Source organism: Leptodactylus fuscus, chromosome 6 (assembly GCF_031893055.1).
Source record: "Leptodactylus fuscus isolate aLepFus1 chromosome 6, aLepFus1.hap2, whole genome shotgun sequence".
In the NCBI taxonomy this organism is placed as follows: Eukaryota; Metazoa; Chordata; class Amphibia; order Anura; family Leptodactylidae; genus Leptodactylus; species Leptodactylus fuscus.
The window spans coordinates 6853841-6881267 of NC_134270.1; the positions used below are offsets into that span (position 1 = coordinate 6853841).

Genomic DNA, 27427 nt, shown 5'->3' on the forward strand with positions numbered 1-27427 from the left:
TAGTATTATAGTAGTTATATTCTTGTGTATAGGAGTAGTATTATAGTAGTCATATTCTTGTACATAGGAGGTAGTATTATAGTAGTTATATTCTTGTACATAGGAGTAGTATTATAGTAGTTATATTCTTGTACATAGGAGCAGTATTATAGTAGTTATATTCTTGTACATAGGAGCAGTATTATAGTAGTTATATTCTTGTACATAGGAGTAGTATTATAGTAGTTATATTCTTGTACATAGGAGCAGTATTATAGTAGTTATATTCTTGTATATAGGAGTAGTATTATAGTAGTTATATTCTTGTACATAGGAGGTAGTATTATTGTAGTTATATTCTTGTACATAGGAGGTAGTATTATTGTAGTTATATTCTTGTACATAGGAGTAGTATTATAGCAGTTATATTCTTGTACATAGGAGTAGTATTATAGTAGTTATATTCTTGTACATAGGAGTAGTATTATAGTAGTTATATTCTTGTACATAGGAGTAGTATTATTGTAGTTATATTCTTGTACATAGGAGTAGTATTATAGTAGTTATATTCTTATACATAGGAGTAGTATTATAGTAGTAATATTCTTGTACATAGGAGGTAGTATTATTGTAGTTATATTCTTGTACATAGGAGTAGTATTATAGTAGTTATATTCTTATACATAGGAGTAGTATTATAGTAGTTATATTCTTGTACATAGGAGGTAGTATTATAGTAGTTATATTCTTGTACATAGGAGTAGTATTATAGTAGTTATATTCTTGTGTATAGGAGTAGTATTATAGTAGTCATATTCTTGTACATAGGAGGTAGTATTATAGTAGTTATATTCTTGTACATAGGAGTAGTATTATAGTAGTTATATTCTTGTACATAGGAGGTAGTATTATAGTAGTTATATTCTTGTACATAGGCGGTAGTATTATAGTAGTTATATTCTTGTACATAGGAGTAGTATTATAGTAGTTATATTCTTGTACATAGGAGGTAGTATTATAGTAGTTATATTCTTGTACATAGAAGCAGTATTATAGTAGTTATATTCTTATACATAGGAGTAGTATTATAGTAGTAATATTCTTGTACATAGGAGGTAGTATTATAGTAGTTATATTCTTGTACATAGGAGTAGTATTATAGTAGTAATATTCTTGTACATAGGAGTAGTATTATAGTAGTAATATTCTTGTACATAGGAGGTAGTATTATAGTAGTTATATTCTTGTGTATAGGAGTAGTATTATAGTAGTCATATTCTTGTACATAGGAGCCGTATTATAGTAGTTATATTCTTGTACATAGGAGCAGTATTATAGTAGTTATATTCTTGTACATAGGAGTAGTATTATAGTAGTTATATTCTTATACATAGGAGCAGTATTATAGTAGTTATATTCTTGTACATAGGAGTAGTATTATAGTAGTTATATTCTTGTACATATGAGTAGTATTATAGTAGTTATATTCTTGTACATAGGCGTAGTATTATAGTAGTTATAGTCTTGTACATAGGAGCAGTATTATAGTAGTTATATTCTTGTACATAGGAGTAGTATTATAGTAGTTATATTCTTATACATAGGAGTAGTATTATAGTAGTTATATTCTTGTACATAGGGGCAGTATTATAGTAGTTATATTCTTGTACATAGGAGTAGTATTATAGTAGTTATATTCTTGTACATAGGAGTAGTATTATAGTAGTTATATTCTTGTATATAGGAGCAGTATTATAGTAGTCATATTCTTGTACATAGGAGGTAGTATTATAGTAGTTATATTCTTGTATGTAGGAGCAGTATTATAGTAGTCATATTCTTGTACATAGGAGTAGTATTATAGTAGTTATATTCTTGTACATAGGCGTAGTATTATAGTAGTTATATTCTTGTACATAGGAGTAGTATTATAGTAGTTATATTCTTGTACATAGGCGTAGTATTATAGTAGTTATATTCTTGTACATAGGAGTAGTATTATAGTAGTTATATTCTTGTACATAGGAGTAGTAATATAATAGTTATATTCTTGTACATAGGGACAGTATTATAGTAGTTATATTCTTGTACATAGGAGCAGTATTATAGTAGTTATATTCTTGTACATAGGGGCAGTATTATAGTAGTTATATTCTTGTACATAGGAGTAGTATTATAGTAGTTATATTCTTGTACATAGGAGGTAGTATTATAGTAGTTATATTCTTGTACATAGGAGTAGTATTATAGTAGTTATATTCTTGTACATAGGAGGCAGTATTATAGTAGTTATATTCTTATACATAGGAGTAGTATTATAGTAGTTATATTCTTGTACATAGGAGGTAGTATTATAGTAGTTATATTCTTGTACATAGGAGTAGTATTATAGTAGTTATATTCTTGTACATAGGAGTCGTATTATAGTAGTTATATTATTGTACATAGGAGTAGTATTATAGTAGTTATATTCTTGTACATAGGAGTATTATTATAGTAGTTATATTCTTGTATATAGGAGGCAGTATTATAGTAGTTATATTCTTGTACATAGGAGTATTATTATAGTAGTTATACTCTTGTACATAGGAGTAGTATTATAGTAGTTATATTCTTGTATATAGGAGGTAGTATTATAGTAGTTATATTCTTGTACATAGGAGTAGTATTATAGTAGTTATATTCTTGTACATAGGGGCAGTATTATAGTAGTTATATTCTTGTATATAGGAGTAGTATTATAGTAGTTATATTCTTGTATATAGGAGTAGTATTATAGTAGTTATATTCTTGTACATAGGAGGTAGTATTATAGTAGTTATATTCTTGTACATAGGAGTAGTATTATAGTAGTTATATTCTTGTACATAGCAGTAGTATTATAGTAGTTATATTCTTGTACATAGGAGCAGTATTATAGTAGTTATATTCTTGTACATAGGAGTAGTATTATAGTAGTTATATTCTTGTATATAGGAGTAGTATTATAGTAGTTATATTCTTGTACATAGGAGTAGTATTATAGTAGTTATATTCTTGTATATAGGAGGTAGTATTATAGTAGTTATATTCTTGTACATAGGGGCAGTATTATAGTAGTTATATTCTTGTACATAGGAGTAGTATTATAGTAGTTATATTCTTGTATATAGGAGTAGTATTATAGTAGTTATATTCTTGTACATAGGAGTAGTATTATAGTAGTTATATTCTTGTACATAGGAGTAGTATTATAGTAGTTATATTCTTGTACATAGGGGCAGTATTATAGTAGTTATATTCTTGTATACATTACATATTTTTCCTCTCTATTGGATTCAGCCATAGTCTCTAATTTCAGCCTATATGACAATACTTTGGTGCCTTGTTGCAGATGATGATAACCTCACAGTGTGGGATGATGGGAGATTTTGTGCATGTCTTGAATATTTAGAGACGTTTATGTTTAGTTTGTGATTTTCTGAAGGAAATGTAAGAAGGCAGTTTTCCAGAATTCAGGTCACATGTAACTTACACTTCTCACTGGAGACCGGTCCCACAGGTTCTGATACAAGTCCATGAATAGGAAGTAAAGTTGATCCTTTCTCCCATTGTATTTAGTTCTGTACAGTAACCCTCCTGTTCTTCATCATCCCAGATGTTTTCATGTAAACACCTGTTCAGATAGAGCGCCTCTAGTGGTAGAGTATATAGTGTCTGGGCTGCTCCCTAGACTTTGCCTCCCCGAACTCTTTATCCATTGGCCTTCTCCACACTATATCTATAGTCAAAACCGTCTGTCTATTGGTGTGCTGACATTGACAATTGAGTTGGATACATAGAGACAATACAGAGATTTACCAGATCAGACCCATGAGCAGAGGTGACGCTCTATTAGACTTCTGACGGTTCTTTTTCTTCTCCTTCTTGTCCTGGCCACCCTGATGACTTCTCACAACGACACTTTTGCTTCCAGTTTCTTTAGCCACTACAAACCTTATGGCAAAAAAAATCTTTACAGACCCCATTAAGAAGTGCAGACCCCAAATTATAAATAAAGCCACCAGACCCCTTAAGCTAATACAGATGTCCTGCACTCTCACCGCTCCTCACACCACCCTCCTCCTCATATGCACAGCTCTGCTATTAGTATCAGGACCTGCACACATATGATCATGTGACTCTGCATGTGTGTAGGTCCTGCAGCACGACCTTCATTCAGTATGATACCAATGTTTGTGCTGCCACATGACCCCCAGAGTCTCAGCGGATCCTCCAGACTGCTCGCTAAGGGCCTCTGGCTCTGACATTTCTGCTTTTTGGATCCTCACCACTATCTGTGACCAGGATTATGACCCAGCTGTGTCCATGATGGACCCTTTCCTGCCACGCTCATCTCCACACTGGTTCTCACTACTCTTCCATTGTGACATATTTTATTATGGCCCAGCAGGGATGTACAGACAATAATATGTCATAAAGGGATATGTGAAAGACTAACAATTGTTTGATAAATTTGGGACATCCCTTTAAATATAATACTATTAATGTAAATACCAGATCTTATCCCAGTGGGGTCTTACTAGTTACAGATGGAATATACTGCACATGTATAAGACGTCTTCACACTCACTCCAGGCCTCTCTACACTTGGCCTACTTTCATTCTCACTGCCGGCCGTAAGCAGACCTGACAGTTGGCAACTCACTGACCTTGGATGTGCAAAGGAGCGACCTTGTGTCATCCCCTAGTCATCTATACTGGTATAACCTAGGTACATAATTATATATATATACAGCTGGTGATATGGACCATGCTGGTATAACCTGGGTATATACTGTATATAATTATATATGTACAGCCGGTATAACCTGGGTATATACTGTATATAATTATATATGTACAGCCGGTATAACCTGGGTATATACTGTATATAATTATATATGTACAGCTGGTATAACCTGGGTATATACTGTATATAATTATATATGTACAGCTGGTATAACCTGGGTATATACTGTATATAATTATATATGTACAGCCGGTATAACACGGGTATATACTGTATATAATTATATATGTACAGCTGGTATATCCTGGGTGTATACTGTATATAATTATATATGTACAGCCGGTATAACCTGGGTATATACTGTATATAATTATATATGTACAGCCGGTATAACCTGGGTATATACTGTATATAATTATATATGTACAGCCGGTATAACCTGGGTATATACTGTATATAATTATATATGTACAGCCGGTATAACCTGGGTATATACTGTATATAATTATATATGTACAGCCGGTATAACCTGGGTATATACTGTATATAATTATATATGTACGGCCGGTATAACCTGGGTATATACTGTATATAATTATATATGTACGGCCGGTATAACCTGGGTATATACTGTATATAATTATATATGTACGGCCGGTATAACCTGGGTATATACTGTATATAATTATATATGTACGGCCGGTATAACCTGGGTATATACTGTATATAATTATATATGTACGGCCGGTATAACCTGGGTATATACTGTATATAATTATATATGTACAGCCGGTATAACCTGGGTATATACTGTATATAATTATATATGTACAGCCGGTATAACCTGGGTATATACTGTATATAATTCTATATGTACAGCCGGTATAACCTGGGTATATACTGTATATAATTCTATATGTACAGCCGGTATAACCTGGGTATATACTGTATATAATTATATATGTACAGCCGGTATAACCTGGGTATATACTGTATATAATTATATATGTACAGCCGGTATAACCTGGGTATATACTGTATATAATTATATATGTACGGCCGGTATAACCTGGGTATATACTGTATATAATTATATATGTACGGCCGGTATAACCTGGGTATATACTGTATATAATTATATATGTACGGCCGGTATAACCTGGGTATATACTGTATATAATTATATATGTACAGCCGGTATAACCTGGGTATATACTGTATATAATTCTATATGTACAGCCGGTATAACCTGGGTATATACTGTATATCATTCTATATGTACAGCCGGTATAACCTGGGTATATACTGTATATAATTATATATGTACAGCCGGTATAACCTGGGTATATACTGTATATAATTATATATGTACAGCCGGTATAACCTGGGTATATACTGTATATAATTATATATGTACAGCCAGTATAGCCTGGGTATATACTGTATATAATTATATATGTACAGCCGGTATAACCTGGGTATATACTGTATATAATTCTATATGTACAGCCGGTATAACCTGGGTATATACTGTATATAATTATATATGTACAGCTGGTATAACCTGGGTATATACTGTATATAATTATATATGTACAGCCGGTATAACCTGGGTATATACTGTATATAATTCTATATGTACAGCCGGTATAACCTGGGTATATACTGTATATAATTATATATGTACAGCTGGTATAACCTGGGTATATACTGTATATAATTATATATGTACAGCTGGTATAACCTGGGTATATACTGTATATAATTCTGTATGTACAGCTGGTATAAGTTATACATCTTCCTGTATATAGTGATATAGGCCATGCTAGTATAACCTGGGCATCTTGTGATATCCTTAGAGTTGTCTTGTCATACTCCCTGAGTGTTCAGGGCACATTAGGCATGTACCTGTATTGATGGTGACGGAGCCCTCCGCTATAACATGGTAATTACCATCAGGTCCATGTTCTCAGCTGTCAGGCCTGTCCGGGGCTCAGCACACAGCTGGGTATTTTCTGCATGGCCCGGCAAATTGTTTCTAATCGCAGACACTGAATCACTTCCTTCCCTGCTGTAGTTGGAGGAGGGGAGATCTCTTCTTAATTTGATTATTGCAAATTTATTTTTTCACTGCATTGCTGAGTTCTGGGGTTACACCCCCTGATTCCTTAGGCTATGGATGTAATAATGGAGGAGCAAGTATAAGTGGGGTAGGGATTATGTCTATAAATTGTAATATACTGGTTATCCACCGATGGAAGATAGCTGACACACCTTCATGTGGCTAATGTAGTTATGGGGGATCTGTAGATGACACTGTTATGGGGGATCTGGATCTGTAGATGACACTGTTATGGGGGATCTGTAGGTGACACTGTTATGGGGGATCTGTAGATGACACTGTTATGGGGGATCTGTAGATGACACTGTTATGGGGGATCTGTAGATGACACTGTTATGGGGGATCTGTAGATGACACTGTTATGGGGGATCTGTAGATGACACTGTTATGGGGGATCTGTAGATGACACTGTTATGGGGGATCTGTAGATGACACTGTTATGGGGGATCTGTAGGTGACAATGTTATGGGGGGTCTGTAGATGACACTGTTATGGGGGATCTGTAGATGACACTGTTATGGGGGATCTGTAGATGACACTGTTATGGGGGATCTGTAGATGACACTGTTATGGGGGATCTGTAGATGACACTGTTATGGGGGATCTGTAGATGACACTGTTATGGGGGGTCTGTAGATGACACTATTATGGGGGATCAGTAGATGACTCTGTTATGGGGGATCTGTAGATGACACTGTTATGGGGGATCTGTAGATGACACTGTTATGGGGGGTCTGTAGATGACACTATTATGGGGGATCAGTAGATGACTCTGTTATGGGGGATCTGTAGGTGACACTGTTATGGGGGATCTGTAGGTGACAATGTTATGGGGGGTCTGTAGATGACACTGTTATGGGGGATCTGTAGATGACACTGTTATGGGGGATCTGTAGATGACACTGTTATGGGGGATCTGTAGATGACACTGTTATGGGGGATCTGTAGATGACACTGTTATGGGGGATCTGTAGATGACACTGTTATGGGGGGTCTGTAGATGACGCTGTTATGGGGGATCTGTAGGTGACACTGTTATGGGGGATCCGTAGATGACACTGTTATGGGGGATCCGTAGATGACACTGTTATGGGGGATCTGTAGGTGACACTGTTATGGGGGATCCGTAGATGACACTGTTATGGGGGATCCGTAGATGACACTGTTATGGGGGATCTGTAGATGACACTGTTATGGGTGATCTGTAGATGACACTGTTATGGGGATCTGTAGATGACACTGTTATGGGGGATCTGTAGATGACACTGTTATGGAGGATCTGTAGGTGACACTGTTATGGGGGGTCTGTAGATGACACTGTTATGGGGGGTCTGTAGATGACACTATTATGGGGGATCAGTAGATGAGTCTGTTATGGGGGATCTGTAGATGACACTGTTATGGGGAGATCTGTAGGTGACACTGTTATGGGGGATCTGTAGATGACATTGTTATGGGGGATCTGTAGATGACACTGTTATGGGGGATCTGTAGATGACACTGTTATGGGGGATCTGTAGATGACACTGTTATGGGGGATCTGTAGGTGACACTGTTATGGGGGATCCGTAGATGACACTGTTATGGGGGATCTGTAGGTGACACTGTTATGGGGGAACCGTAGATGACACTGTTATGGGGGATCCGTAGATGACACTGTTATGGGGGATCTGTAGGTGACACTGTTATGGGGGATCTGTAGATGACACTGTTATGGGGGGTCTGTAGATGACACTATTATGGGGGATCAGTAGATGACTCTATTATGGGGGATCTGTAGGTGACACTGTTATGGGGGATCTGTAGGTGACAATGTTATGGGGGGTCTGTAGATGACACTGTTATGGGGGATCTGTAGATGACACTGTTATGGGGGATCTGTAGATGACACTGTTATGGGGGATCTGTAGATGACACTGTTATGGGGGATCTGTAGATGACACTGTTATGGGGGATCTGTAGATGACACTGTTATGGGGGGTCTGTAGATGACAATGTTATGGGGGATCTGTAGGTGACACTGTTATGGGGGATCCGTAGATGACACTGTTATGGGGGATCCGTAGATGACACTGTTATGGGGGATCCGTAGGTGACACTGTTATGGGGGATCCGTAGATGACACTGTTATGGGGGATCCGTAGATGACACTGTTATGGGGGATCTGTAGATGACACTGTTATGGGTGATCTGTAGATGACACTGTTATGGGGATCTGTAGATGACACTGTTATGGGGGATCTGTAGATGACACTGTTATGGAGGATCTGTAGATGACACTGTTATGGGGGGTCTGTAGATGACACTGTTATGGGGGGTCTGTAGATGACACTATTATGGGGGATCAGTAGATGAGTCTGTTATGGGGGATCTGTAGATGACACTGTTATGGGGAGATCTGTAGGTGACACTGTTATGGGGGATCTGTAGATGACATTGTTATGGGGGATCTGTAGATGACACTGTTATGGGGGATCTGTAGATGACACTGTTATGGGGGATCTGTAGATGACACTGTTATGGGGGATCTGTAGATGACACTGTTATGGGGGATCTGTAGGTGACACTGTTATGGGGGATCCGTAGATGACACTGTTATGGGGGATCCGTAGATGACACTGTTATGGGGGATCTGTAGGTGACACTGTTATGGGGGATCTGTAGATGACACTGTTATGGAGGATCTGTAGATGACACTGACACAGGTATATATGGCTGACATTATGGGGGATCTGTAGATGACACTGTTATGGGGGATCCGTAGATGACACTGTTATGGGGGATCTGTAGGTGACACTGTTATGGGGGATCTGTAGATGACACTGTTATGGAGGATCTGTAGATGACACTGACACAGGTATATATGGCTGACATTATGGGGGATCTGTAGATGACACTGTTATGGGGGATCTGTAGATGACACTGTTATGGGGGATCCGTAGATGACACTGTTATGGGGGATCCGTAGATGACACTGTTATGGGGGATCTGTAGATGACACTGTTATGGGTGATCTGTAGATGACACTGTTATGGGGATCTGTAGATGACACTGTTATGGGGGATCTGTAGATGACACTGTTATGGAGGATCTGTAGATGACACTGTTATGGGGGGTCTGTAGATGACACTGTTATGGGGGGTCTGTAGATGACACTATTATGGGGGATCAGTAGATGAGTCTGTTATGGGGGATCTGTAGATGACACTGTTATGGGGAGATCTGTAGGTGACACTGTTATGGGGGATCTGTAGATGACATTGTTATGGGGGATCTGTAGATGACACTGTTATGGGGGATCTGTAGATGACACTGTTATGGGGGATCTGTAGATGACACTGTTATGGGGGATCTGTAGATGACACTGTTATGGGGGATCTGTAGGTGACACTGTTATGGGGGATCCGTAGATGACACTGTTATGGGGGATCCGTAGATGACACTGTTATGGGGGATCTGTAGGTGACACTGTTATGGGGGATCTGTAGATGACACTGTTATGGAGGATCTGTAGATGACACTGACACAGGTATATATGGCTGACATTATGGGGGATCTGTAGATGACACTGTTATGGAGGATCTGTAGATGACACTGACACAGGTATATATGGCTGACATTATGGGGATCCTGTGGTTTTTGCTTTACATTACATCATTTGGGCTTCACTCTCAGAATTCTATTTGATTATTCTTGGGACTATTATGGCAAGAAATAAAGAATTACAATCTCCTTCTCTACAATCCTCCGTTCTGTCACTGATACTTACAGACCCTCCAAAGTTCTTCATAAATCTCTTGGCTCTGACTCTCAGATAATTCTGTCCTTCAGTGTCACATAATCTGCAATATTGTTCTTTGTGTTCATTCCTTCTATGACAGGTTTTGGGTTTTCAGTCTCTGAACATAAATAGGAATGTTACAGTTTGTTCACATTGTCGTTGGTGTCTGTTGCTCTTATCCTATGATGGAAGACAGTGGCAGACTATGATAACAATAACAGAGTAACAGACACAGACAAAGCCCAATCCATCTGCATCCACACCACTGGCACCAGGGGGAGAGGAACCCATCTGCACCTCTGATTTTATGTCCATTGCTCTCATCCTGTGGGAGCCGCTCTTTTCCTTCTTTGAGATTTGGAAGAATTGAGCCATAATGTCTATTAGAAAGTTGCAGAACTTGATCAATTGATGAAGTTTTTTCCATAAACATTCACACTCTTTAATAGATCTCCAGATACTATTCAGTCGCTTCATTCATTTACGCTCCTCGTTTCCTGCGCCAGTTTATTTACTCTCTTTGTGTTTTGTTTGTGCTCGCTTGTTTCTTGGTGCTTTTGTTTGGTGTCTAATCTACCGCGTTCACAATTTCCAGCAGCCTCGAATCATCCCGAAAAGGCGTACGGAAATAAAAGCCTTCCCAACAGCAAAATCCTCGGCTTCTCTGGCCAATAAATTAGGAAGGATCTGCCATGAAAGCGTTTGGCGGCGAGTCCGCCAATAATTAATTGAACTGAAGTTCATTTTCTGAAGTTGGCTCCTTCCACTGTGTCACTTATGGAGACTGGGAACAGATCTTTATATGAACTGTTGTATTCTGCTCCTGATTATTTAGTAATGAGTCCAATCATCAGCTCCAGATTATTATGACAACGCCGACTGAATTGTATCAAGAACGCGGTAAATAAATAAACAAACTGTTACCACTTAAAGGGTGTGGGGTATATACAAGATATGTACTAATACTGCCCCTGTGTACAAGAATATAACTTCTAGGGGGAACACACGGTGGCTCAGTGGTCAGCACTGCAGCCCTAGATTCCTGGTGTTCAAATCCCGCCAAGGGCAAAAAAACATCTGCAAGGAGTTCGTATGTTCTCCCCGTGTTTGCATGGATTTCTATCCCATATTACGAAAAGACATAGAAATGTGCATTGTGAGCTCTAAAAAAAAAAAAAATAACAACTATAATACTGACATGTCTTAGCACAGTTTTTGGTATGGACATATAGATACAGTGTTGGCCAAAAGTATTGGGCCCCCTGCAGTTCTGTCAGATAATACTCATGTTCTTCGAGATAATGATTACAATCACAAATTCTTTGGTATTTTCTTCATTTAATTTGTCTTCAATGGAAAACCACAAAAAGAATTGTCAAAAAGCCAAATTGGATATAATTCCACAGCAAACATAAAAAGGGGGTGGACAAAAGTATTGGCACTGTTTGAAAAATCATGTGATGCTTCTCTGATTTGTGTAATTCCCAGCACCTGTTACTTACCTGAGGCACCTAACAGGTGGTGGCAATAACTAAATCACACAGCCAATTTCAACACAAGATTGTGCGGATGGTGGATAAAGAACCTCGACTAACATCCAAACAAGTCCAAGCTGCCCTGCAGTCCGAGGGTACAACAGTGTCACCCCGTACTATCCAGTGTCAGCGTCTGAATGAGAAGGGACTGTATGGTAGGAGACCCAGGAAGACCCCACTTCTTACCCACAGACAGAAGCCAGGCTGGAGTTTGCCAAAACTTACCTGAGAAAGCCAAAACCGTTCTGGAAGAATGTTCTCTGGTCAGAGGAGACAAAAGTAGGAGAAGGCCTCAACATAGAGATTACAGGAAAAAGAGAAGAAGACGCCCCCTACAGTCAGACATGGCGGAGGTCCCTGATGTTTTGGGGTTGCTTTTCTGCCTCTAGCACTGGACTGCTTGACCGTGTGCATGGCATTATGAAGTCTGAAGACGACCAACACATAGTTGTCTAAAGGTTGTGCTACCAAGTATTAGGCTGAGGGCGCCAATACTTCTGTCCGCACCAGTTTTGGAGTTTTGTGTAAAATGATCAATGATGTGACTTTTTTTTCATTCTCTTTTGTGTTTTTTCATTGCAAGAAAAATAACTGAAGATATTACCAAAGAGTTTGTGCTTGTAATCATTATCTGGGGGACACCGAGGATTATCTGACAGGACTGCAGGGGGCGATACTTATACTGTATATACCCTGTGTCACTTATATACTATATAAGAGTCTGTGCTGTGTAATCATTATCTGGGGGACAGCGAGGATTATCTGACAGGACTGCAGGGGGCGATACTTATACTGTATATACCCTGTGTCACTTATATACTATATAAGAGTCTGTGCTGTGTAATCATTATCTGGGGACAGCGAGGATTATCTGACAGGACTGCAGGGGGCGATACTTATACTGTATATACCCTGTGTCACTTATATACTATATAAGAGTCTGTGCTGTGTAATCATTATCTGGGGGACACCGAGGAATATCTGACAGGACTGCAGGGGGCGATACTTATACTGTATATACCCTGTGTCACTTATATACTATATAAGAGTCTGTGCTGTGTAATCATTACCTGGGGGACACCGAGGATTATCTGACAGAAGTGCAGGGGGCGATACTTATACTGTATATACCCTGTGTCACTTATATACTATATAAGAGTCTGTGCTGTGTAATCATTATCTGGGGGACAGCGAGGATTATCTGACAGGACTGCAGGGGGCGATACTTATACTGTATATACCCTGTGTCACTTATATACTATATAAGAGTCTGTGCTGTGTAATCATTATCTGGGGGACAGCGAGGATTATCTGACAGAAGTGCAAGGGGCGATACTTATACTGTATATACCCTGTGTCACTTATATACTATATAAGAGTCTGTGCTGTGTAATCATTATCTGGGGGACACCGAGGAATATCTGACAGGACTGCAGGGGGCGATACTTATACTGTATATACCCTGTGTCACTTATATACTATATAAGAGTCTGTGCTGTGTAATCATTATCTGGGGGACACCGAGGATTATCTGACAGAAGTGCAGGGGGCGATACTTATACTGTATATACCCTGTGTCACTTATATACTATATAAGAGTCTGTGCTGTGTAATCATTATCTGGGGGACAGCGAGGATTATCTGACAGGACTGCAGGGGGCGATACTTATACTGTATATACCCTGTGTCACTTATATACTATATAAGAGTCTGTGCTGTGTAATCATTATCTGGGGGACAGCGGGGATTATCTGACAGGACTGCAGGGGGGCGATACTTATACTGTATATACCCTGTGTCACTTATATACTATATAAGAGTTTGTGCTGTGTAATCATTATCTGGGGGACAGCGAGGATTATCTGACAGGACTGCAGGGGGCGATACTTATACTGTATATACCCTGTGTCACTTATATACTATATAAGAGTCTGTGCTGTGTAATCATTATCTGGGGGACAGCGAGGATTATCTGACAGGACTGCAGGGGGCGATACTTATACTGTATATACCCTGTGTCACTTATATACTATATAAGAGTCTGTGCTGTGTAATCATTATCTGGGGGACAGCGAGGATTATCTGACAGAAGTGCAGGGGGCGATACTTATACTGTATATACCCTGTGTCACTTATATACTATATAAGAGTCTGTGCTGTGTAATCATTATCTGGGGGACACCGAGGAATATCTGACAGGACTGCAGGGGGCGATACTTATACTGTATATACCCTGTGTCACTTATATACTATATAAGAGTCTGTGCTGTGTAATCATTATCTGGGGGACACCGAGGATTATCTGACAGAAGTGCAGGGGGCGATACTTATACTGTATATACCCTGTGTCACTTATATACTATATAAGAGTCTGTGCTGTGTAATCATTATCTGGGGGACAGCGAGGATTATCTGACAGGACTGCAGGGGGCGATACTTATACTGTATATACCCTGTGTCACTTATATACTATATAATAGTTTGTGATTGTAATCATTATCTGGAGACAGCGAGGATTATCTGACAGGACTGCAGGGGGCGATACTTATACTGTATATACCCTGTGTCACTTATATACTATATAAGAGTCTGTGCTGTGTAATCATTATCTGGGGGACAGCAAGGATTATCTGACAGGACTGCAGGGGGCGATACTTATACTGTATATACCCTGTGTCACTTATATACTATATAAGAGTTTGTGCTGTGTAATCATTATCTGGGGGACACCGAGGATTATCTGACAGGACTGCAGGGGGCGATACTTATACTGTATATACCCTGTGTCACTTATATACTATATAAGAGTCTGTGCTGTGTAATCATTATCTGGGGGACAGCGAGGATTATCTGACAGGACTGCAGGGGGCGATACTTATACTGTATATACCCTGTGTCACTTATATACTATATAAGAGTCTGTGCTGTGTAATCATTATCTGGGGGACACCGAGGAATATCTGACAGGACTGCAGGGGGCGATACTTATACTGTATATACCCTGTGTCACTTATATACTATATAAGAGTCTGTGCTGTGTAATCATTACCTGGGGGACACCGAGGATTATCTGACAGAAGTGCAGGGGGCGATACTTATACTGTATATACCCTGTGTCACTTATATACTATATAAGAGTCTGTGCTGTGTAATCATTATCTGGGGGACAGCGAGGATTATCTGACAGGACTGCAGGGGGCGATACTTATACTGTATATAACCTGTGTCACTTATATACTATATAAGAGTCTGTGCTGTGTAATCATTATCTGGGGGACAGCGAGGATTATCTGACAGGACTGCAGGGGGCGATACTTATACTGTATATACCCTGTGTCACTTATATACTATATAAGAGTCTGTGCTGTGTAATCATTATCTGGGGGACAGCGAGGATTATCTGACAGGACTGCAGGGGGCGATACTTATACTGTATATACCCTGTGTCACTTATATACTATATAAGAGTCTGTGCTGTGTAATCATTATCTGGGGGACAGCGAGGATTATCTGACAGAAGTGCAGGGGGCGATACTTATACTGTATATACCCTGTGTCACTTATATACTATATAAGAGTCTGTGCTGTGTAATCATTATCTGGGGGACAGTGAGGATTATCTGACAGGACTGCAGGGGGCGATACTTATACTGTATATACCCTGTGTCACTTATATACTATATAAGAGTCTGTGCTGTGTAATCATTATCTGGGGACAGCGAGGATTATCTGACAGGACTGCAGGGGGCGATACTTATACTGTATATACCCTGTGTCACTTATATACTATATAAGAGTCTGTGCTGTGTAATCATTATCTGGGGGACACCGAGGAATATCTGACAGGACTGCAGGGGGCGATACTTATACTGTATATACCCTGTGTCACTTATATACTATATAAGAGTCTGTGCTGTGTAATCATTACCTGGGGGACACCGAGGATTATCTGACAGAAGTGCAGGGGGCGATACTTATACTGTATATACCCTGTGTCACTTATATACTATATAAGAGTCTGTGCTGTGTAATCATTATCTGGGGGACAGCGAGGATTATCTGACAGAAGTGCAGGGGGCGATACTTATACTGTATATACCCTGTGTCACTTATATACTATATAAGAGTCTGTGCTGTGTAATCATTATCTGGGGGACAGCGAGGATTATCTGACAGAAGTGCAGGGGGGCGATACTTATACTGTATATACCCTGTGTCACTTATATACTATATAAGAGTCTGTGCTGTGTAATCATCTGGGGGACAGCGAGGATTATCTGACAGGACTGCAGGGGGCGATACTTATACTGTATATACCCTGTGTCACTTATATACTATATAAGAGTCTGTGCTGTGTAATCATTATCTGGGGGACAGCGAGGATTATCTGACAGAAGTGCAGGGGGCGATACTTATACTGTATATACCCTGTGTCACTTATATACTATATAAGAGTCTGTGCTGTGTAATCATTATCTGGGGGACACCGAGGAATATCTTACAGGACTGCAGGGGGCGATACTTATACTGTATATACCCTGTGTCACTTATATACTATATAAGAGTCTGTGCTGTGTAATCATTACCTGGGGGACACCGAGGATTATCTGACAGAAGTGCAGGGGGCGATACTTATACTGTATATACCCTGTGTCACTTATATACTATATAAGAGTCTGTGCTGTGTAATCATTATCTGGGGGACAGCGAGGATTATCTGACAGGACTGCAGGGGGCGATACTTATACTGTATATACCCTGTGTCACTTATATACTATATAAGAGTCTGTGCTGTGTAATCATTATCTGGGGGACAGCGGGGATTATCTGACAGGACTGCAGGGGGGCGATACTTATACTGTATATACCCTGTGTCACTTATATACTATATAAGAGTTTGTGCTGTGTAATCATTATCTGGGGGACAGCGAGGATTATCTGACAGGACTGCAGGGGGCGATACTTATACTGTATATACCCTGTGTCACTTATATACTATATAAGAGTCTGTGCTGTGTAATCATTATCTGGGGGACAGCGAGGATTATCTGACAGGACTGCAGGGGGCGATACTTATACTGTATATACCCTGTGTCACTTATATACTATATAAGAGTCTGTGCTGTGTAATCATTATCTGGGGGACAGCGAGGATTATCTGACAGAAGTGCAGGGGGCGATACTTATACTGTATATACCCTGTGTCACTTATATACTATATAAGAGTCTGTGCTGTGTAATCATTATCTGGGGGACACCGAGGAATATCTGACAGGACTGCAGGGGGCGATACTTATACTGTATATACCCTGTGTCACTTATATACTATATAAGAGTCTGTGCTGTGTAATCATTATCTGGGGACACCGAGGATTATCTGACAGAAGTGCAGGGGGCGATACTTATACTGTATATACCCTGTGTCACTTATATACTATATAAGAGTCTGTGCTGTGTAATCATTATCTGGGGGACAGCGAGGATTATCTGACAGGACTGCAGGGGGCGATACTTATACTGTATATACCCTGTGTCACTTATATACTATATAAGAGTCTGTGCTGTGTAATCATTATCTGGGGGACACCGAGGATTATCTGACAGGACTGCAGGGGGTGATACTTATACTGTATATACCCTGTGTCACTTATATACTATATAAGAGTTTGTGCTGTGTAATCATTATCTGGGGGACAGCGAGGATTATCTGACAGGACTGCAGGGGGCAATACTTATACTGTATATACCCTGTGTCACTTATATACTATATAAGAGTCTGTGCTGTGTAATCATTATCTGGGGGACAGCGAGGATTATCTGACAGGACTGCAGGGGGCGATACTTATACTGTATATACCCTGTGTCACTTATATACTATATAAGAGTCTGTGCTGTGTAATCATTATCTGGGGGACACCGAGGATTATCTGACAGAAGTGCAGGGGGCGATACTTATACTGTATATACCCTGTGTCACTTATATACTATATAAGAGTCTGTGCTGTGTAATCATTATCTGGGGGACAGCGAGGATTATCTGACAGGACTGCAGGGGGCGATACTTATACTGTATATACCCTGTGTCACTTATATACTATATAAGAGTCTGTGCTGTGTAATCATTATCTGGGGGACACCGAGGATTATCTGACAGGACTGCAGGGGGTGATACTTATACTGTATATACCCTGTGTCACTTATATACTATATAAGAGTTTGTGCTGTGTAATCATTATCTGGGGGACAGCGAGGATTATCTGACAGGACTGCAGGGGGCAATACTTATACTGTATATACCCTGTGTCACTTATATACTATATAAGAGTCTGTGCTGTGTAATCATTATCTGGGGGACAGCGAGGATTATCTGACAGGACTGCAGGGGGCGATACTTATGCTGTATATACCCTGTGTCACTTATATACTATATAATAGTTTGTGATTGTAATCATTATCTGGAGACAGCGAGGATTATCTGACAGGACTGCAGGGGGCGATACTTATACTGTATATACCCTGTGTCACTTATATACTATATAAGAGTCTGTGCTGTGTAATCATTATCTGGGGGACAGCGAGGATTATCTGACAGGACTGCAGGGGGCGATACTTATACTGTATATACCCTGTGTCACTTATATACTATATAAGAGTTTGTGCTGTGTAATCATTATCTGGGGGACACCGAGGATTATCTGACAGGACTGCAGGGGGCGATACTTATACTGTATATACCCTGTGTCACTTATATACTATATAAGAGTCTGTGCTGTGTAATCATTATCTGGGGGACAGCGAGGATTATCTGACAGGACTGCAGGGGGCGATACTTATACTGTATATACCCTGTGTCACTTATATACTATATAAGAGTCTGTGCTGTGTAATCATTATCTGGGGACAGCGAGGATTATCTGACAGGACTGCAGGGGGCGATACTTATACTGTATATACCCTGTGTCACTTATATACTATATAAGAGTCTGTGCTGTGTAATCATTATCTGGGGGACACCGAGGAATATCTGACAGGACTGCAGGGGGCGATACTTATACTGTATATACCCTGTGTCACTTATATACTATATAAGAGTCTGTGCTGTGTAATCATTACCTGGGGGACACCGAGGATTATCTGACAGAAGTGCAGGGGGCGATACTTATACTGTATATACCCTGTGTCACTTATATACTATATAAGAGTCTGTGCTGTGTAATCATTATCTGGGGGACAGCGAGGATTATCTGACAGGACTGCAGGGGGCGATACTTATACTGTATATACCCTGTGTCACTTATATACTATATAAGAGTCTGTGCTGTGTAATCATTATCTGGGGGACAGCGAGGATTATCTGACAGAAGTGCAGGGGGCGATACTTATACTGTATATACCCTGTGTCACTTATATACTATATAAGAGTCTGTGCTGTGTAATCATTATCTGGGGGACACCGAGGAATATCTGACAGGACTGCAGGGGGCGATACTTATACTGTATATACCCTGTGTCACTTATATACTATATAAGAGTCTGTGCTGTGTAATCATTACCTGGGGGACACCGAGGATTATCTGACAGAAGTGCAGGGGCCGATACTTATACTGTATATACCCTGTGTCACTTATATACTATATAAGAGTCTGTGCTGTGTAATCATTATCTGGGGGACAGCGAGGATTATCTGACAGGACTGCAGGGGGCGATACTTATACTGTATATACCCTGTGTCACTTATATACTATATAAGAGTCTGTGCTGTGTAATCATTATCTGGGGGACACCGAGGATTATCTGACAGGACTGCAGGGGGTGATACTTATACTGTATATACCCTGTGTCACTTATATACTATATAAGAGTTTGTGCTGTGTAATCATTATCTGGGGGACAGCGAGGATTATCTGACAGGACTGCAGGGGGCAATACTTATACTGTATATACCCTGTGTCACTTATATACTATATAAGAGTCTGTGCTGTGTAATCATTATCTGGGGGACAGCGAGGATTATCTGACAGGACTGCAGGGGGCGATACTTATACTGTATATACCCTGTGTCACTTATATACTATATAATAGTTTGTGATTGTAATCATTATCTGGAGACAGCGAGGATTATCTGACAGGACTGCAGGGGGCGATACTTATACTGTATATATTCTGTGTCACTTATATACTATATAAGAGTCTGTGCTGTGTAATCATTATCTGGGGGACAGCGAGGATTATCTGACAGGACTGCAGGGGGCGATACTTATACTGTATATACCCTGTGTCACTTATATACTGTATAAGAGTCTGTGCTGTGTAATCATTATCTGGGGGACACCGAGGATTATCTGACAGGACTGCAGGGGGCGATACTTATACTGTATATACCCTGTGTCACTTATATACTATATAAGAGTCTGTGCTGTGTAATCATTATCTGGGGGACAGCGAGGATTATCTGACAGGACTGCAGGGGGCGATACTTATACTGTATATACCCTGTGTCACTTATATACTATATAAGAGTTTGTGCTGTGTAATCATTATCTGGGGGACAGCGAGGATTATCTGACAGGACTGCAGGGGGCGATACTTATACTGTATATACCCTGTGTCACTTATATACTATATAAGAGTTTGTGCTGTGTAATCATTATCTGGAGACAGCGAGGATTATCTGACAGGACTGCAGGGGGGGCGATACTTTTGGCCAACACTGTATATTCCATATACACATAAATAACCAGGTGTCTTTCCCAGTGACCTCCTGGTAATATTTTATGTTTGGGGTCATAGATGTTCCTGTCTCTCATTTCCAGGTTCCCTCTATCACTATCATAGTCCACGTTTCTTGCTTCCTGCTTTTTCCTCCTCCGCAGGCCATCTTATAAGATGATCACACACAGTATAGCACAATGACGTCCTGTCCCATTCACTTAGCTTCATGCAGGGCGGTAGCGACACTCGGCTCTTCCCAGAATCCTCGTTTCTCCTACAGGCACTAGAGCGCACAGTAAGGAGTCGGGCTCCCATACTCTGTGCAGTCTTTGGATTCACGGATGTTCAAGCTGATGTAGTGTGACAGGAGAGGCTCAGAAGAATCATTGGCTGCGATTGTGGAGAAAGCGACATGAGCACAGTAACATTTCCTTATCTGTACACACACTGAGCACTGCCGCAGATACAGGAGAAAGTAACCAGTGTATGGGGTGAAATCATCTACTGATCAGGATTAGAGATGAGCAATCGGATATCAGGCTGCTCGAGGTGTTTGATTCCAATCGAATACCACACGGCAAACACACTAAAAATTTGTAGCCCCTCCCACCTTCCCTGGCACTTTTTTTGCACCAATAACTGTGCAGGGGAGGTGGGACAGGAACTACTACAATGGAGGCATCGGAAAACTAGGAAAACGTAATTGACTGCCGAAATCAAGTGACCTCCAATTTAGACGAATGATCGACTTAACATTCGATTAATTTAGGACTGTGAACTGTGTGACTGTGAGACAGGGACAGATGTACAGGAGGGTTAGCTAGGGATTACCTTTATTTAGGGGGGATGTCACTCACCCAGCTCTCTGGGGCTCTATCTGGTCGGGATCCCTGTCAGCTTGCGATATACGGGAGATGACTTTTTCCCATAGGAATGCATTGATCAGCGTTGATTGGCCGAATGCCATACAGAGTACAGCATTCGACCAATCAACGCTGGTTCTGCCGGAGGAGGCGGAGTCTAAGATCAGTCCACAGCAGTCTCCATTGTGGTCCAATCTCAGATGTAGCAGAGTGTAGAACACAGCCAGCTCTGCTACATCTCAGATTCCTATGAGAAAAAGTCAGCTCCCGCATTATTAGTGGCGTAATACTGTGACTTGGGCTTGTTAGATGCCCCCAGACATGTTTCCCCTGCTGTCCCAATTGCATTGCAGAGGTGTTGGGATCATTTGCTGAGGTGTCATAGTGGAATTGGTGGCTCTCCTGAGTCAAATGGTGGGATCCCTTTTTTCCCCATAGACTATAATGGGGTTCGATATTCGTTCGAATAGTCGAATCTTGAGATGCTATTCGGAACGAATAACGAACATCGAATATTTTACTGTTTGCTCGATTTCTAATCATGAAGTATATACTATAGTCCTGGATTATTATAATATCTTTATCAGGGATGTATTATATGGGGTGAAGTTCTATAGTGAACGGCAGTAGTAACACAGAGACTGTTCACAATTCATATAATTCTTCATGGTCCTTATTCTTGTACATAGGGGGCAGTATTATAGTAGTTATATTCTTGTACATAGGAGCAGTATTATAGTAGTTATATTCTTGTACATAGGGGGTAGTATTATAGTAGTTATATTCTTGTACATAGGAGTAGTATTATAGTAATTATATTCTTGTACATAGGAGCAGTATTATAGTAGTTATATTCTTGTACATAGGAGGTAGTATTATAGTAGTTATATTCTTGTACATAGGAGCAGTATTATAGTAGTTATATTCTTGTACATAGGAGTAGTATTATAGTAGTTATATTCTTGTACATAGGAGTAGTATTATAGTAGTTATATTCTTGTACATAGGGGCAGTATTATAGTAGTTATATTCTTGTACATAGGAGTAGTATTATAGTAGTTATATTCTTGTACATAGGAGTAGTATTATAGTAGTTATATTCTTGTACATAGGAGTAGTATTATAGTAGTTATATTCTTGTACATAGGAGTAGTATAATAGTAGTTATATTCTTGTACATAGGAGGTAGTATTATAGTAGTTATACTCTTGTACATAGGAGTAGTATTATAGTAGTTATATTCTTGTACATAGGAGTAGTATTATAGTAGTTATATTCTTGTACATAGGAGGTAGTATTATAGTAGTTATATTCTTGTACATAGGAGGTAGTATTATAGTAGTTATATTCTTGTACATATGAGGTAGTATTATAGTAGTTATATTCTTGTACATAGGAGTAGTATTATAGTAGTTATATTCTTGTACATAAGAGTAGTATTATAGTAGTTATATTCTTGTACATAGGAGTAGTATTGTAGTAGTTATATTCTTGTACATAGGAGTAGTATTATAGTAGTTATATTCTTGTACATAGGAGTAGTATTATAGTAGTTATATTCTTGTACATAGGATTAGTATTATAGTAGTTATATTCTTGTACATAGGAGGTAGTATTATAGTAGTTATATTCTTGTACATAGGAGGTAGTATTATAGTAGTTATACTCTTGTACATAGGAGTAGTATTATAGTAGTTATATTCTTGTACATAGGAGTAGTATTATAGTAGTTATATTCTTGTACATAGGAGGTAGTATTATAGTAGTTATACTCTTGTACATAGGAGGTAGTATTATAGTAGTTATATTCTTGTACATAGGAGGTAGTATTATAGTAGTTATACTCTTGTACATAGGAGTAGTATTATAGTAGTTATATTCTTGTACATAGGAGCAGTATTATAGTAGTTATATTCTTGTACATAGGAGTAGTATTATAGTAGTTATATTCTTGTACATAGGAGTAGTATTATAGTAGTTATATTCTTGTACATAGGAGTAGTATTATAGTAGTTATATTCTTGTACATAGGAGTAGTATTATAGTAGTTATATTCTTGTACATAGGATTAGTATTATAGTAGTTATATTCTTGTACATAGGAGCAGTATTATAGTAGTTATATTCTTGTACATAGGAGTAGTATTATAGTAGTTATATTCTTGTACATAGGAGTAGTATTATAGTAGTTATATTCTTGTACATAGGAGTAGTATTATAGTAGTTATATTCTTGTACATAGGATTAGTATTATAGTAGTTATATTCTTGTACATAGGAGTAGTATTATAGTAGTTATATTCTTGTATATAGGAGTAGTATTATAGTAGTTACACTGTTGGCCAAAAGTATTGGCCCCCCTGCAATTCTGTCAGATAATCCTCGGTGTCCCCCAGATAATGATTACAAGCACAAACTCTTTGGTAATCTCTTCATTTATTTCGCTTGCAATGAAAAAAACACAAAAGAGAATGAAAAAAGTCAAATCATTGATCATTTTACAGAAAACTCCAAGAATGGTGCGGACAGAAGTATTGGCGCCCTCAGCCTAATACTTGGTAGCACAACCTTTAGACACAATAACTGCGCACAACCGCTTCCGCTAACCAGCAATGAGTTTCTTACAAGGCTCTGCTGGAATCTTAGACCCTTCTTCTTTGGCAAACTGCTCGCGGTCCCCCCTGAGATGTGAAGGGGGCCTTCTCCAAACTGCCACCACTCTCTCCCTCTCTTTCTCAAACAGTGACAATACTTTTGTCCACCCCCTTTTTATGTTTGCTGTGGAATTAGATCCAATTTGGCTTTTTGACAATTCTTTTTGTGGTTTTCCATTGAAGACAAATTAAATGAAGAAAATACCAAAGAATTTGTGACTGCAATCATTATCTGGAAGAACACGAGGATTATCTGACAGAATTGCAGGGGGCCAATACTTTTGGCCAGCACTGTATATTCTTGTATGTAGGTTTGGTATAAGTTTGTCTGTAGCAGTTCTTTAGGGAATATTCGTGGAGGGTTTCGCTTTATCCATCTTGTGTCCTTCTCCATAGAATTATTTCTGTACTTTCTGTCGTCTTCATTGTTTCCTGATTAATAATTCGCTCTCCGGTTATTATTGCCTGCTCAGTCTTGGACACGTTGTGGCACAGACGTATCTGACTTATGGCAACAATTGTGGGAAATGTTCTTTATTTCGTTTTGTTGCTCCTTTTCTTAGCTGTGATCACTGACATGACGCTATTTGTAGCGATGGACTGACAGATACTTTTCTTTGTCGGTGGGTTGTGATCCCAGTTTTCATCTATTCGTGTCATTCTGTGTGATCTATGTGACATTTATAGATATTTAATACTGTTTTATACAGAATTTCATAAATGGGTTTCCAATAATTCCTATAAAGTTTCTTCTGTTTTAACCCTTTTGACTGGCAGATCAGGGGTCTGAGGTTCGGTGTTAGCCTTAGATACACAGCTCTGCAGATATTACATATATATATATATATATATATATATATATATATATATATATATATATGGCAGCTAGCAGACAGTATCCCCCATTATAACCTTAGATACAGCGGCCCAGTGCAGACAATATGGCCGCTCTTGTCTCAGCCCTTTCCATCCAGATACAAATCCATAATGTGTGTGTCCTGCGGGGCTGAGGACTATGCGTTGTCTGTGCAGGATTCCTATCTCCGCCATGTCAGAGGTTTTGGCTGGTTTTGTGTGTTATTGTGAGGGGGGCCTGTGTGTCCGGGGGGCAGCGCTCATCCATTAGACATGTAGTAGATGCCTGCTGGAGTGTGATATGGATGGAGCCTGCAGTCTCCTCCGCTCAGCTCCGCTCCCTGGTTCCTCCCCGTTCCTGCCGTCAAGCATTGAATTTTTTTAATTTGTTCTAATTACCAACCGTGGCGAGATTTCTACGTAGTCACACAAGGCCGGCGCCAGGGGAGGCCTGCGGGATGGGGGCGACTAGTCCGCTCTGACCCTGCGCACATCATTATGCATTTCACTGATTTTTACAGCACTGTACCGCCGGTAGCCAAAGTGACTTGGCATCTCTCCTTCCCCGTTATCATAGACGACACATGTACGAGGCAGAGAGCCTGCATGAGAATACATGGTGTGGAGATAGGACGGTCCACAGCAGCACAGAGGATTTAAGAAGCGCTGTCACGTAGTAAAGACAGAGCTGAATGTGACAGAAGAAGCGTCACAATGGAGGCAAGCGGTAGGCCATTGCCCTATGGTAGAGGGAGTCCCCCAGCAGCACAGAGTATTTACAGGGACCTCTCACCACCTCCACCGACTGTAGTCCATCACGTCCTTCTATAGGTGTCACGTCAATGATACTGGCGCCACTACTGTACTCAATATGCTAATGAGGCTGTCTATTGTCTGGTGGGCGGGCCCAGACTAACCGCTCCAGGCCAGGATATCGAGGTCATGTTGGATATCGAAACTCACAGCACTGATTGCTCAGGAATGGTGAGAGCTAGAGAAAACATGTCCAACCGTGCCGGAATTAGTGGATGCAAAGAGCTGGTGAGGGTGAGGGGGCCGCTTTAAGAAGAAGGACGATGTCTGAAGAAGTCAGGAGGAGAACGGTCATAGACCAGATGTGGAAGGAGCAGAATCCCCAGCAGCACAGAGTATTTCAGGAGTATAGCATGCTGATCTTGTGGGATTGCACAGACTGAGAGTGCTCCCCCAGCAGCCCAGAGTATTTCAGGAATATGGTGGGGGGTAGTGACCTGTCCTGTAATGTGATGATGCCACCTGTGTCAGGCGCAGCAGACGTGGCGATGTTTTTGCTTTTTCTCAGGGGTCTTATAATTGGCTGCCACATTAATATTCATGGAGTCTTCCTCCCGGGCGTGCAGGCGCTCTGTGTGTCGGTGACAGCGGCGGTTCTGGAGCAATGTGTGTTTATAGACGGCAGATTGATGACATTTCCCTTCCCCGTCATCTCTTCATATTTACACAATTCGTGGAAATGATTCCCATCCCCCGCCGGCGGTGCTCGGTAATAATGGCAGGAGCCGGGCACAGCGCTCCATTACCTACCCTATAATATTCTATATACTGACATACTGACCCCCGTATAGTGGCCGAGTGTTATGGACCACACTAAAGATATCAGTCATCGCATAAAGAAAAACTGGACAACTTGTTATTGTGTCTCCTTATTGGAAACCTTCTTGTGGTTACCCAAAGAAAACCAACCTTAGCCTCAGTCTGCGTAAAGCGGACCGTGTGCTTGGTCGCTATGTCAGCCATGTTTCTAGCGCACTTAGGCCCGGGTCACATCTGCATTTGGGTTTCCATCACTGTATATGATTTATCTTATGGTTCGGTCATCTGTGTGCGATTGGTTTGGGGTCCTGAGTGGAGGCGACTCCGTGCGCTGTATGGGGGGCCGGCACTGGGTTATCAGTGAGGTCTATGGGCTTTGTATATGGCGGTTGTATTAATGTGTCACCTTTACTTTCAGAGCCGAGAAGACAGAGGTACTGAGTGAAGATCTATTACAAGTGAGTGTAACTCTGTGTATATACTCACACACACAAATATATATATATATACACCTGCTTGCTCAGGTCTGTGGTCCATCAGTCTGCCACCAATGTAATGGGATATCCATCGATATTGGGGGCTTGG

At 40.0% G+C, this 27427-nt stretch overlaps 1 protein-coding gene across 5 annotated transcripts in view; it reads left to right on the forward strand.

Moving 5' to 3' along the window:
* ARHGAP44 (Rho GTPase activating protein 44) overlaps nucleotides 1–27427 on the forward strand; it is a 141350-nt gene that overhangs the window by 60015 nt on the left and 53908 nt on the right. For all 5 annotated transcript variants that reach the window (XM_075279276.1, XM_075279280.1, XM_075279278.1 and 2 more), the window contains exon 2: nucleotides 27261–27300. In XM_075279276.1, the coding sequence (XP_075135377.1) occupies nucleotides 27261–27300 (40 nt within the window). The remainder of the gene's footprint in view (nucleotides 1–27260; nucleotides 27301–27427) is intronic.